Source organism: Meleagris gallopavo, chromosome 10 (assembly GCF_905368555.1).
Source record: "Meleagris gallopavo chromosome 10, MGAL_WU_HG_1.1, whole genome shotgun sequence".
Taxonomy (NCBI): Eukaryota; Metazoa; Chordata; class Aves; order Galliformes; family Phasianidae; genus Meleagris; species Meleagris gallopavo.
In genome coordinates, this window is record NC_139413.1 from 11,330,526 (window position 1) to 11,343,085 (window position 12,560).

The following is a 12,560-nucleotide window of genomic DNA, read 5'->3' on the forward strand; positions in this document are numbered from 1 at the left end:
GCGGGGGAAGGCGGTGCGAAGGTCGCGGCGGCCGATTACAAAACTTATAAGCCGAACGCGTCCTCGCCACTTCCCCGCCGGCCGTCCTTCGGCGTTACGTTTACAATGCTTTCGATGCGCCGCGGTCCCCGCGCCCGCTGCTCCCGAACCGGCCGCCGCAGCGTCCCTACAGAAAGCGCCCGCCCCGCCCCGCGCTCCAGCGGGCTGCGCCCCCGCAGGCTGCGCCGCGGCCGAGTTCGCGGTGCCCACGGCGGCCGGCAGGAAGCGCGGGCCGCCCACAGGAAGCGGGCGCGGCGGCGCTGCCGTGGCGCTGCCGGCCGGGCCGTCCCTGAGTCACCGGAGCGGCCGAGCTGCGGCGCCGGGCCCGGCCGTGCGGGGCTCAGCGGGTAGGCGAGGCTGCGGGCGGCGGCGCTGCGGGAGGCTGCTGGGGCGGGCTGCGGTAACGCTCTCGGAGCTTCAACGTCGTGTTTGCACCGGTTCTGGTCCCGCAGGGACACTGTTTTGTTTTTCATTCCACGTTACGATTTCGTAACTTAATTGTCAAAGCTGATCACAGTGCTTTCTGACTGGGAAGCACTGCAAAGCCGATTCTGCAAATTTTGTATGGACACATAAGTAGCTACTACGTAACACAATTCCTGCTTATTATTAATATGCGATTGAGTAAGAAGATATGGAAAGCTGAAAGACTTCATTATCACAGTTAACAACGTTTAGATTTCCACGTGCTTTTACACTTCTACTGGTTAATCATCACTTTAGTGTCGTTAAGCACCACTGGAACGGATGGCAACAGGAGGAAGAGAACCTAGGGCTCATCTCTGTAACACACACAACAAAAATATGCTGGGCTTCAGCGAAGCACAACAGCTGCTGCCAGCTGTTCCTAGGAGCCCAGCACATCCGTATATACTGTAAGGCAAAGGAACCAAAACTGGGGTTAATTTTAGGAAGGATTTCTGTGACTTCCGCAGCTGCACAAATTTAGATTGTGATAGAAGTGGACCTCAGGCTCAGGAGAACAGGCATGCTCACTGAGGGGCTGTGGACATACATGCACTATTATGTGGGCATTCAGTATTATCAACTACTGTGAAATTCCACATTTTAGAAACAATTAACAGAGCAATTTCTTGCTCTCTGAATTGCTGTAGTACCATCCTTAAATGAAAATACTCCCTTTCTTTGACTAATTTTAAAAAACTAAAATCCTCCCTAACAACCGAAGAAACAAATACAATTTTATTGGGTTATTGCCCTGTATTGTTGTGTAATCCTTACCTTCTGCATTTGCACTGACTTGTTTTCCCTTCTGCTACCTGGCATACCTGGTAGGAAAAACAGATTGCATGCTTTAAGCCTGTAATGCACCTGGTGCATTTAGTGGGAGGAGAGCCTGAAGGGGATGGGCCAGAAAGAAAGGAACTGTCAATGGGGCTGCTTGGCTTACCATGGTAGCCAAACTTTATCAGTGATTCCTGGTGAACTAAGTAATGCACTTGAGTTCTTTTCTAACCAACTGGTTTAGCAGTTTATTCTGGGAAAGGTCATTGAAAGGCAGAGACTATTACTCAGCTGTGCAATAAGAAAAGGGATTGGGTAATTGCCAAGAACATTCACAGCAATCAGTAGCAAAAAGAATATTAAAACACCAAAAAATATAGAGTGGCATAGATGTTAGCTGTTTATCATCAGTTGCAACTCCTTTTAATTTCCAGCAGATTGAAAGATCACAAACAACTGTCCTTTAAAAACAACAGGGAAGAACCAATCCCATCTGGCAATAATGAGGTAAGTTGAGTTTTTTAAATAATATAATTCATATCAGACACTGTTTATGCACTGTAGAAAAAACTGATCAAAACTTGTGAAGAAACAAGAATTTTAATTGCTGAGACTGTTCTGGATCACTTCATTTAACTAGAATTCTGCGATGAAAGCCTGAAGAAGTAGTGGAGTAATGTGTAATATTTACAGGTAAATAACTCCTTAGTAGTAGCTTAGAATATTTATCACATATCCAGTGTATTCCAACCGCACAACTAGAGGAAGAGAAATAGCTGTGAACAACACATCACTTGAGGTACAAATAGCAGGATGCAGTGACTGACAGGTCTTGCTGAGGCCTCAAAAACTGAGACCACCTAAGAGACTCTTAAGACTCTTAGTAGAAGAGACTACCTTTGTAGGAACTACTGTGTAAAGTCTCCTGCATAGCTCCAGAAGCAGGACAATCCAGGAACCCCGTCCTTATACTACAGTGGCAAAAGGTGCCTCAGTAACAGGCACCAGATCTCCCTTTTCCCAGCTAAGGCACAGCATGCACAGTGCTGGAATCCCTGTTCAAGTGTTTTCTATTTTCAGGTGGATGTGCTGGGTGAGGAGTATGAATGTTCAGCCAAAAACACTGTTCTGAAAAAATAAAAGATGGCAATCTAGAGTTAAAGGATTACTTTAAGTTAACTTTGTATTTCGCTGTTCTGCAAAAGTTAACAAAAAGTGAAAGTAAAAGGCAAGTAGATGTTAAAAATTGATTACCAGAAGTATCTCTCAATAGAGAAAATTGAGAAAAGTCCTGAAATTCTCTTATTATATAGTCATTTGTTTACCTGGATGAATTTAGGGTTATGCAAACTTTGCTCAAGAAAAAGAGAGATATCTGTACGTGCCATTAATAAATTTTCCTTTTCTATCACTTCTTTTAAAGGTATTTTTACCTCTGTAAGCTTCCAGGAAGAGTTATGGGAATCCGACTACTACGCTTTACTTCTGTGGTGATCATAATCTTACTTCTTGTGGCAGGAACTTTAACAGCTTTGCTCCCCAGTATCAAAGATGACAAAATACTTAATTTTAAAAGGGAATCAAAAACCCAGAGTCAGCCTGCAGTAGATTCATTTACTCTTATTATGCAGACATATAACAGGACTGACTTACTACTGAAATTATTAAACCATTACCAAGCCATCCCCCATTTACATAAAGTAATTGTTGTGTGGAACAACATTGGAGAGAAGATGCCAGAGAAGATGTGGAATTCCTTAGGCCCTCATCCTGTTCCTGTTATTTTTAAAGCTCAATCTGTAAATCGCATGAGGAACAGACTCCAGAACTTTCCTGAGCTAGAAACAAAAGGTAATGAGCAAGTCACATTTCTTTTAGTTATGTTTTTATAAGTAAAAACTATATACTTGTTCTTCCCACAAAGAATCAAAATTGCTCTTTACAGGTTTTCAGTAACAGCTGGTAAAGCAAAAAGTAACATAAAGAAGGAAAAGCTAAACTGTTAAATCCACCAAACTATCAACAGAGCTGCTCTAACTACACAGTACTCCCCATGAAGTAATCTAAAGTCTCCTAGCTCTAGAAGACATTCTCTCTTTAGTGGCTGGCCCTTATATGAGCCCATGAGCTCCACCCTGGATCCACCCCTTATGGTCAGGTGGGCAGCGCAGGTGCAAACAATTTGCCTGTATTTGTCACACCCCTTCAGCAGGTGCTCAATTACCAGTCCAAGTCCTGACCTAACAGTTCCCCTACAGTGCTATAAAAGAGAGATAGTCTAAGTTGTGCTATGTAGTAAACCTTGGAATTGTTAAGCTGTTTAATAGAATATAGATGATGTAAAAGCTTGTGATGTAAAAGTAGCTTGTATAATAGTATTTAGATAGTAGTAGGATAGGAGCCTTTTAGTAAGAGTAACAAGAAAAAAAATGCTCTATGCATTTTGTTGGGTTTTGCAGCCATATCTGTTCTCTATTACCTTTGCTCAGTATAGGTAAGCGGTTCAGTTCTCACGTTAGTGTAAACTGGAACTCATCATGTATGTGTTTGTTGAGTTTCTCTTAATTTTGGCTTAAACCATCTGTTTGATTTAGTCCATTAATTTTAAGGTAAGGTTTTCAACCATGTTTTGTTATTCAGATGAACTTGTTTTTCTGTCTGACTTTTTATTTCAAATCGTGTACTTTTTAACAATATTTTCCCTAGTCTTTGGCCATTCATCTAAATATTTTTCCTAAGTTTTTTCTAGGTGAAGCACGACAGTAAGGCCTATTTGTTTCAACTGGGGGGAAAAAAAATGTTGCATTACAGACCTGGCATTACTTTTAATTAGTAAGGGAAATTTTACTTTGTTTTCTTCTTAACATACCTCAACCTGTGTTTGCTAGTAGGATACTAGAGATCCTACTAGAGTAGAGGATACTTCACTTTCCCAGTGTTTTTTTCTTTTTTTTTGGTGTTGATTGTTTTTCAAACACTAATAGGATTGTGCTGACTGTAAATGTAGAGGCTTTAATGTATCTGGAGTTGGGATGTAAGAGTATTTTCCTTTTTCTAATAGCCCTTTGTTTGTAACTTAAAGATTTTTTTTTCATCTATGGTTAATCATATTAAATATTGCTAATGCAATTCACTAAGTTTGTTTATTTAGAGGAGGGAGGGAGGTGGGTAAAAACTTTGTACTTAAAATTTCTCATAAATCTCATTCACTAAAGAATGGTTTATAACTTTTTAGCTGTATATTTCACAAGCTTAATACAATCTGAAGTTGTTTCGTCAAGTACGTACTCCAGATTTTCCAACATGCATCCCTTGAGCTGCACTGCAGATGGTTAGAGGTTGCTGGGTTTTATTGTAGGCTAGTAAATAATGTAAAACTTAGTGTAACTTCCAGTTATTGTGAAGCTATAGCTAGCTTTGGTTTTGGTTTGAAATCTGTTTTCTGATTCTGCTTTCAAGGAGTTATGATTCAGATCATCAATATAGCTTACTTGTTATAGGAACTTCATAGTTTGTCAAGTACTGTATTGCATACTGTGCCCATGCATTTTAATCCTTAAAAAAACTTTCTTTTTCTTTAGCTGTTTTAATGATGGATGATGATACACTCATCAGTGCTCATGACCTTACTTTTGCCTTTTCTGTTTGGCAGGTAATGTTTTCTACCTTAGCAGGTAGCATTTGTGAGTTACAATTGAGATTAATGGCTTTAATTAGAAAGAGTAGTACTATATCTTAGTGTTCTACTATTGCTTTTCTTAAATTAGATTTTAAAATCTACGAAGATCAGATAGTAGAACTTGCAAAAATATTCTTCTATGTTACTTATACCTGTAATCTATAGTTTTCAAACTTGTAATTCTTATATATGTGTGCATTGGCTGCTGATTGCTGAACTTAAGTTACAAGTATGTTTCAAAACACCACTGAAAGTGTTTTCTCTAAGAGTTGATTGCCAAGTATGCAGCTGCAAATTGAAGGTAAATGTGGAATGAAGCAAATTGCATCAGTTTTGTAAAACCGTACTTAAATGCAAAGCTCCTGTAGATTGAAGGAGTGTATACCACCAGTTTTGTTCTCTCTTTTTCTGGCTATAAGCTTATGCTCCTCTCACTTAAAAACAAACACAAAAAAAAACACAAGTCTTTCATGAAAATATTTAATGTCTTTTGATTTCACAGTGTGCTCTTCATTTATGTGTTTTAAATTTCTTTTTCTTTCAGCAATTTCCAGAACATATAGTGGGATTCATTCCTAGAAAGCACATTTCTACTCCTTCAGGTGTATACAGTTATGGCAGCTTTGAACTGCAGAATCCAGGAATTGGAAATGGAGATCAATATTCTATGGTTCTTATTGGTGCAGCGTTTTTTCATTGTAGGTATTTAGAAGACTTTCAAAGACAACCAGAAGCTGTTTACACTTTAATAGATGAAACTCAAAATTGTGATGATATTGCCATGAATTTTCTGGTAGCAAGGCGTATTGGAAAGCCTTCAGGAGTGTTTGTGAAGCCTGTTGATATAAGAAATTTAGAGAAAGACACAAACAGTGGCTATTCTGGGATGTGGCACCGAGCAGAGCATTTGTTACAGAGATCTTACTGTGTAAATAAATTGGTTAATATTTATGATGGCATGCCTTTAAAATATTCTAATATAATGATTTCCCAGTTTGGGTTTCCTAATTATGCCAATCACAAAAGTAAAGTGTAAATCAATGAATTTAAGGGGTTAGATGGTAATACTCAGCGAGTTGTACCAAGTACAAGGAAAGAAAAAAAGTGTAATTACTGTATCTTGGCCATCCTTATTTGCAGCCTTTGAGTTCTTTCATACGGCATTATGGCATTCCCCCCTCCTACTCTTTCTTACCAAGGTAAATTTTCAGAATTTTTTTAATATATATCTTAATGTTTAGTTGTAATAAAATCTTCCTCTTCCCATAACCTGAGAGGTGTTTACAACTAGGCCACTTCTTCAGAAACATGCAACCAAAAATGTACCCCTATACTTGAGTGTTCATAATCTGATTTTTTATTTTTATTGTGTCCCTAGGTAAGTAAGCGTGGTTTTGCTGTGTGTGGAGAAGATTCCTTCCCCTGCTTTTCCCTCTCCTTCTCCTCCACACACTTCCTACTGAAACTGTAAAAGGGCTACAACAAACAGACTAGGCTCCTAGATTCCTGTACAAAACTCTTTTACATCTGTATGTAAGCTTTGTATTCTGAGATATTCCTGAAGCTGCTGTGAAGGCAAACCAGAAGAAGAGTACCCCGCTTTGAGCTTAGTCCTAAAACCATTGCCTACAATATCTACTACTGCTGAGGTTGTGAAGAAGGATCTCTTTGATACATCTTTTTCTCTTATTAATAATTAGCCTAGAGTTGCTGAGATTGCAAACAGTTGAAAGGTAAAACTTACCAGTTGGAAACGAAAGAAACACTTGAATACATGAAATATGAAAATTATATATGCAGTCTAATCAATGAGATTGTTTATCAATACTGTCTTTAGTATTTAGTTTTCTTTTGGTATATTGTGTGTATGTTGTTACAAAATTGTGCCCAAGTAAATCTTTACTTCTAAAATATGTCTTATTTCCAATTGCTAATGAGAGCATGCTGCTCTACATTTTTTCTAGTTTGTACACTTTGTAATATTACAGGTCTACTTTTTTTTTTGAACTGATCTTTCACATGAACAATTTGTGATTCCTTTTATCTCTGTTTTTGGCAGCTATGACAACAGAATTAAAATATGCAATAAATGTGTAAAACATGTGTTTTAAGGTACATGTGCTATGTGATGGACTGGACTATTATCAGTCTTTGAATTATGTGGCTTAATCTGTGGCAAGAAAGCAATTTTTAGTAACTTCTGTTTTATTAGAAACAGCGTTAACATAGGAAAAATTTCACTGTAACTACATAACTATTTTGTGGTATGGATGAAAAGCAAAAAAAAAAGCAGTGATTTTTTTTTTTGTATCAGAAGAATCAAATCTGCCATCTGATCTAGGTTTAATCCCACCTACATCAGTTTTAATTTATTTTCAGTACTAGTTCAGAAGTTGGTAATCAATAACAGCTCGTGTCTACAATACACCATCTATACAATTGGTGTATGATTATTTTTTAATAAATTACCTGGACGAAAACAGTCTTTGAAATATGACATTCTTACAGCTGTTTCTGGATATGGGCTTTTCGGGTTTCTTTCTGGAGAACAGAGGATTCTTTTGTTTTGTCATATCAGTGTTGAAGAATTTATGTTCAGTGAAGGCTTCCTAATATTTCTATAAGACTTAAGAAAAAAGCAAGCTTCTTATATCAAATTAAAGTCTATTCATTTTTGTTGTAAATTGTATTTACTAGGCTGTAGTGATAAGCAAAATCCAAACAAAACTATGTGAGAAGTGCAACTAGAAGTGCAACTTTACTAGTGGTAGCTTCCTGCATTTCATTCGTTTATTGGGCATCTTTAATTTCTGTTCTGTACAGTATTATGTTACATTTCCACGATTTTAGTTGTATTTTACCTTTTAAATTGTGAACTGTCAACTCAGCTGAATTTTAATCTTGAGGGTTTGTTTTTTGAGGGAAAAGGGATTGTTTGGGGCTTCCTGTTTTGTCGTCTTTTGTTGTTTTCTTTTTTAGCAGGAAGCTCTTCTGTATCAGTGAAGGAATGAATAGAAAAGCTTTTATTATTCTGGTAAATTTAATTTGTACCTTTGTCAAATAAAATACATTAATCGATTTGTTCTCTGTTTATTTCACAAAGTTTTGACCAAGTTTTCAGTGTTAGATGTCTGAAATAAGCTCATAAGTTCAACATAGATAAACAGTACCAAGATCTCATTTAAAAATAGAAAATATTACAGGTACTTGCTGGCATATGATTATTTAAATTAGGTAAGGCTTATGTGTGACAACTAATAGTACAAATATAGAAAACCTACTACCTGAAACAAGTGAACCAAAAAGTTCAAAGATCAGATTTCAGGTCTAGCCATTTTTCATTTTGCTTAGGAACAAAAGAGGTTTCTTTGTTTTAAAGGCTTATTTTTATTTTTATTTTTATTTTTATTTTTATTTTTATTTTTATTTTTATTTTTATTTTTATTTTTATTTTTATTTTTATTTTTATTTTTATTTTTATTTTTATTTTTATTTTTATTTTTATTTTTATTTTTATTTTTATTTTTATTTTTATTTATGAATTTGTCCCTTCATGGTTATAGAAGTACTTTGATATTCTTTGAGATATTTTACTAAAAATTTAAGTATTAACAATTTTTCTTTTATTATGGTAAGAGTTTGTGTAGATGTCATTTGGAAGTATCTTGGAGTCTAAACAGATTTATCACTGCCTCTGAGTTTAATGTTAGAAATCAGTGTTTGTATGACACAGGGTTTTATAAGTGGTATCTGAAATACATACTTAAGAAATATTTTATTGGGGAAAAAAAAAACAAACTATTTTAAAATATTTATTGAGAAGTACAATTCTGTAATTTTTTTAAGAGGGTGCAGTCCTGAAATTGTGATAAGGCTACAAGATTGCTTCTATAGTTCAAAAAAAAAAAGCCACTAGATGTCACTGTAGACTGGATCAAATGTTAGAAATAGCACTTGAAGTGATGAAAAGTACGAGGTGAAAACATTCTGAAAGCATTTTAAAAGGTTTAGTCATACTATAAAAGCTAAGAGGAAATACTAGAACTAAAAATCCATAACTATTTAGTACATTTTCACAGGGGAGAAGAGAGACTAAGTACTTCCTGTGCTTGAAATGTATGTAATTGCCACTAACTGTATCTGCATGCAACCAAAGGAATGTTTGTGATCTTACATGTCTTGTACAAAAGACATGTAAGCCATCTGTGAGCAGCTTTTGATAGTGAGACTTCAGTTGCTAGCTGTGTTTGCATCCCAGATATACCAACCTAGCTAAGATGTATTTGCAAAGAATAGATTCAAGCACAAAACTAACTAGCTTCAGATTCTAGATACTGGGTATGATCCTTGTTATGCTGTTCCATCTTTCCTTCTATTGGCTAAGATACCTTAATTCAGGTTCCTTTGAGTATGCTTATATATACTCTCAACACAGAGTGTGGTATGTGCTTAGAGATGTTGCACTGAGTCATAATGGATGTTTAAGTAAAAGGGGTGTTATGGGGATATGGTTATGAATCTGCTCCTTAGAGAATTGCTACCCTAAGACCTTGATTGTACTCCGTACTTCATTGACTTGATTTATTTAAGGATACAAGTGGAAGAGAAACTCATAGTAAAAGATGAGTACGTTGATTTACGTGACAAGCAAACAATACCCTATGACAACCTTTTTCAACTTAGTTCTAACACATGACTATGGCCTTGCAAGCATCTTCTACAAAAGAGTACTTAGTAAGAATAATGTTCCTTACCTAAACTCATAGAGGTTCAAAGGGAATTGTATTTACGTTCTGGAGCTATGAAGAAAAAAATATATATATAAGAATGAAGGTACAAATTATTAGAGTAGTACCAAAAATAAGTAAGGAATTGTGAAACTAATAAATGCATGAGAAGTGCTTCCTGTAATATTTAAGCACAGATTAAAAATGGAAGAGGGGAGTGCTTTGCAGTGCTGTTTGGCCTCACCTGCAGCACACAGAAGGGTATGAAATGGCAGTAACAATTATTTTTGTAACAAAAAGATGGTGGCAACAACACAGACCTCAGTTCTGAGTAGAACTTTGTATTGTAATGTCTTTTTAAGGTGTTTCTTTTTTTTTCGCCTTTAGGAAAGAGTAGCATCCTTTTTTCTTCTTATGGGAGCATGTCTCCTGTGCTGCTTTCTGTTGTTTGGGTGTGAGGATGAGCTGTCTGTGGCACTTACAGGCTCTTTCTGAAGAGGTGGGTGGAGAAAAGGCATTAATACGGAATGCTTTTAAAAAGTGGTTATTCGGCAGTTGGATGATTAAACTGTAGGCTAGTTCAGCTATTGAGATTCAACCACCAGAAGTCAATCTTTCACTTAAAAAAACAAACAACCCAAAACTTAGCGTAGTGTTACCACAGACTTAGCAGCGTGTGCGAAACGTCTTGCCGCTGCGAAACTTCTCAGTGAGAGGGAATCCCGACCTAACGTGTTAGAGGAGTTCCACACGCTAAGGCTGCGTGCTCTCAGGACCCCGTTCGCGCCTCGGAGCTTCTCACACACTGCGCAGACCGCGGCGATCCCCGGAGGCGGGATGGGGCGCTGTTGAGGCGATACCCGCCCGAGGGGCGTGGCTGAGAGCAGCCCTTTCTTCAGCGTGCGCCGCTCATAGGCAGGAGAGTTGGGAAGACAGCGTGTGATTGGTGGGTTGCCTGTCCATCCGGCAAGAAGGTAGCGCCTGCCGGGCCCGGACTTCGCAAACATGAGTCCCAGCTCGGGGCGTGAGTGAAAGGGCTCTTATGGCGCCGTGCCACACTTCCCTACTCCCTTTCCTGCACCGAGGCAGCCAGCTCGCTCGTGTCCACTCCTCGCCGGGGAGATACTAGCTCAGCTCGCTCCCCGCCGTCTCAGATCTCTCGAGCCGGTCACCGGAGCGCTCTGTTTCCTCGGGCCGCTCCGCAGAGCGCAGCCTCGGGGCGCGGAGGTGCCGTCCGGGCGCGAGGCTGGCCGAGCTCCAGCGGGACGCGGGCGGAGGGCGGGGCCGTGCCTGGCGAACCCGGGGCGCTGAGAGGCGGAGGGCGGGGCCGGGGGGGCCGTCCGCCCACCTCGGCCCCGGCCGGCGGAGACAAAGGCTCGGGATCGCTGTCGCTACAGCGCCGCCGGTCGCCTGGTAACCGCCCGCGGCCGCTTTGTCCGGGGGCGGCTCCCGGCCGGCTGGCCGGGGTGGAGCCGAGGTCCCTGTGGGCTACCGCCCGTCCGGCGGCTCGCTGCGTCCCGAAGTCGGCTCTCGCCCCCGCTCCGGTTCCTATGCGGGTGGTGGCGCTCCCGGCAGTGTGGCCCGCGGCGGGTCGCGTCCCTGCGAGCGCGCCTCAGCGCTGCCCCGGAGCGCCATGAGCTCGGAGCCGCCCCGCGCCTCGCTGCTCCGCGCCCTGTTTAAGATGGAGCCGGCGGCGGCCGCCTCCGAAGTGCTGGGGGGAGCCTCCGAGTTCGTGAAAGGTGAGAGTGAGGGCTGCGCTGCGCTGTGTTGTGCTGCAGAGCTTCCCTCGGGTTCCCTCCTCTTCTTCCCGTCGCTCTGCGCACTTGGCTGCCTCTGTCGGTCCCTTCTGCCTCGCGGTTCTCCTGAGCCGCTTGCCCCGCTGCCGCTGTGGGGAACGCCTCAGTAGTTTTTCCTCCACTGCTCTTGGCGGGCTGCGGGTCGGCACCTGTTGCTCGGCGGCGCTGTGCGCGGGGCCCGAGGCAGCTCTTGAAGAGGCCCGACGCAGCGGGAACCCCGGGGCCGGGCTGGGCCGCTCTGCGCAACACGGCCGTCCGCTGTTTTTCAGATCGCCTCTACTTCGCTACTTTGCGGAATAAGCCCAAAAGTACGGTGAACACCCACTACTTCTGTACTGACGACGAACTGGTCTATGAGAAGTAAGTGTTAAACGGCTTTTTTTGGTTTAAGTAAAAAAAATCTAAAAGTTGTCCAGAGCTACTAAAATAACTCTAAACGGTGGCTGAGCAGTTGCGTCGTAGCTGATCTAGGACAGAGGGTACCTGAGCTGTCAAGCTCTATTATAAGTTGGAGAAGATCTCTTAAAACTAATTACATCTTATTAAATGGTGTCTTAAATAGAAGGTTGGTGTGACTGCTTGTGAAAAAACAGATCGTTCTTGTGTTCTCCTGTGGCCAGAGTATGAAGTGATCATCTTTCTCGCAGAATCATCCAAAACTTTGATTTGTGTTTGAATCACATCTGCAACTTATTTAAATGTTTTTAGATAGCACTTCCTGTTGGCTTTTGTAGCTTTTTAAAACAGAAGAGAAAGCATTATGTGAAGTAACAGCTTCTAGTGCCTGGAAGACACTGAAAGAGCAGGAAACCAACAGTTAATTTAATTGTAGGTGGAGTTCTACAAAGAAACATGAAATATACACAAAGTAATAGCTCTGTGCTGTAGTTACAAAGTCATTGCTCTAGATTATGTTCTCGGATAGCTGTTCCTGCAGTTTACCACTTAACAGAGGGTTTGCACTACATGGTATTTCTAGTGGGACAAAAAGAAATCCTCTTATGTAGAACACAACTTTTTTTTCCCGTGGGCTAAAGAGTATCAACCACATCCTATCCCTGTGACTTCAGTGCT

At 40.5% G+C, this 12,560-nt stretch overlaps 2 protein-coding genes across 4 annotated transcripts in view; both read left to right on the forward strand.

Annotated features, from left to right (window-relative positions):
- The first annotated feature begins 245 nt into the window (after positions 1-245).
- EXTL2 (exostosin like glycosyltransferase 2) lies at positions 246-8,041 on the forward strand. 3 transcript variants are annotated; one of them, XM_085231414.1, is made up of 6 exons: positions 322-386; positions 1,719-1,791; positions 2,708-3,135; positions 4,866-4,936; positions 5,508-5,661; positions 6,342-8,041. In XM_085231414.1, exons 2-6 carry the CDS (start codon positions 1,787-1,789, stop codon positions 6,347-6,349), a joined length of 666 nt encoding a protein of 221 aa, XP_085087540.1. In that variant the 5' UTR covers positions 322-386; positions 1,719-1,786; the 3' UTR covers positions 6,350-8,041. The 3 variants fall into 3 exon arrangements, with proteins under 3 accessions (XP_085087539.1, XP_085087540.1, XP_085087538.1); XM_085231413.1 differs by having other exon boundaries at positions 246-386; positions 1,722-1,791; positions 5,508-8,041; XM_085231412.1 differs by having other exon boundaries at positions 5,508-8,041.
- A 2,974-nt stretch (positions 8,042-11,015) lies between these two features.
- CDC14A (cell division cycle 14A) overlaps positions 11,016-12,560 on the forward strand; it is a 55,009-nt gene continuing 53,464 nt past the window's right edge. Inside the window, 2 exon segments of the mRNA XM_085231402.1 lie at positions 11,016-11,429; positions 11,756-11,846. Coding sequence (XP_085087528.1) covers positions 11,324-11,429; positions 11,756-11,846 — 197 coding nt within the window. The 5' untranslated portion in view covers positions 11,016-11,323.

Bases quoted from the DNA above. Each gene is read 5' to 3' on its own strand.
- EXTL2 (XM_085231413.1), top strand. The intron at 3,136-4,865 runs GTAATGAGCAAG...CTTTTTCTTTAG, and splicing joins TCCTGAGCTAGAAACAAAAG to CTGTTTTAATGATGGATGAT. The intron at 4,937-5,507 runs GTAATGTTTTCT...TTTTTCTTTCAG, and splicing joins TTGCCTTTTCTGTTTGGCAG to CAATTTCCAGAACATATAGT.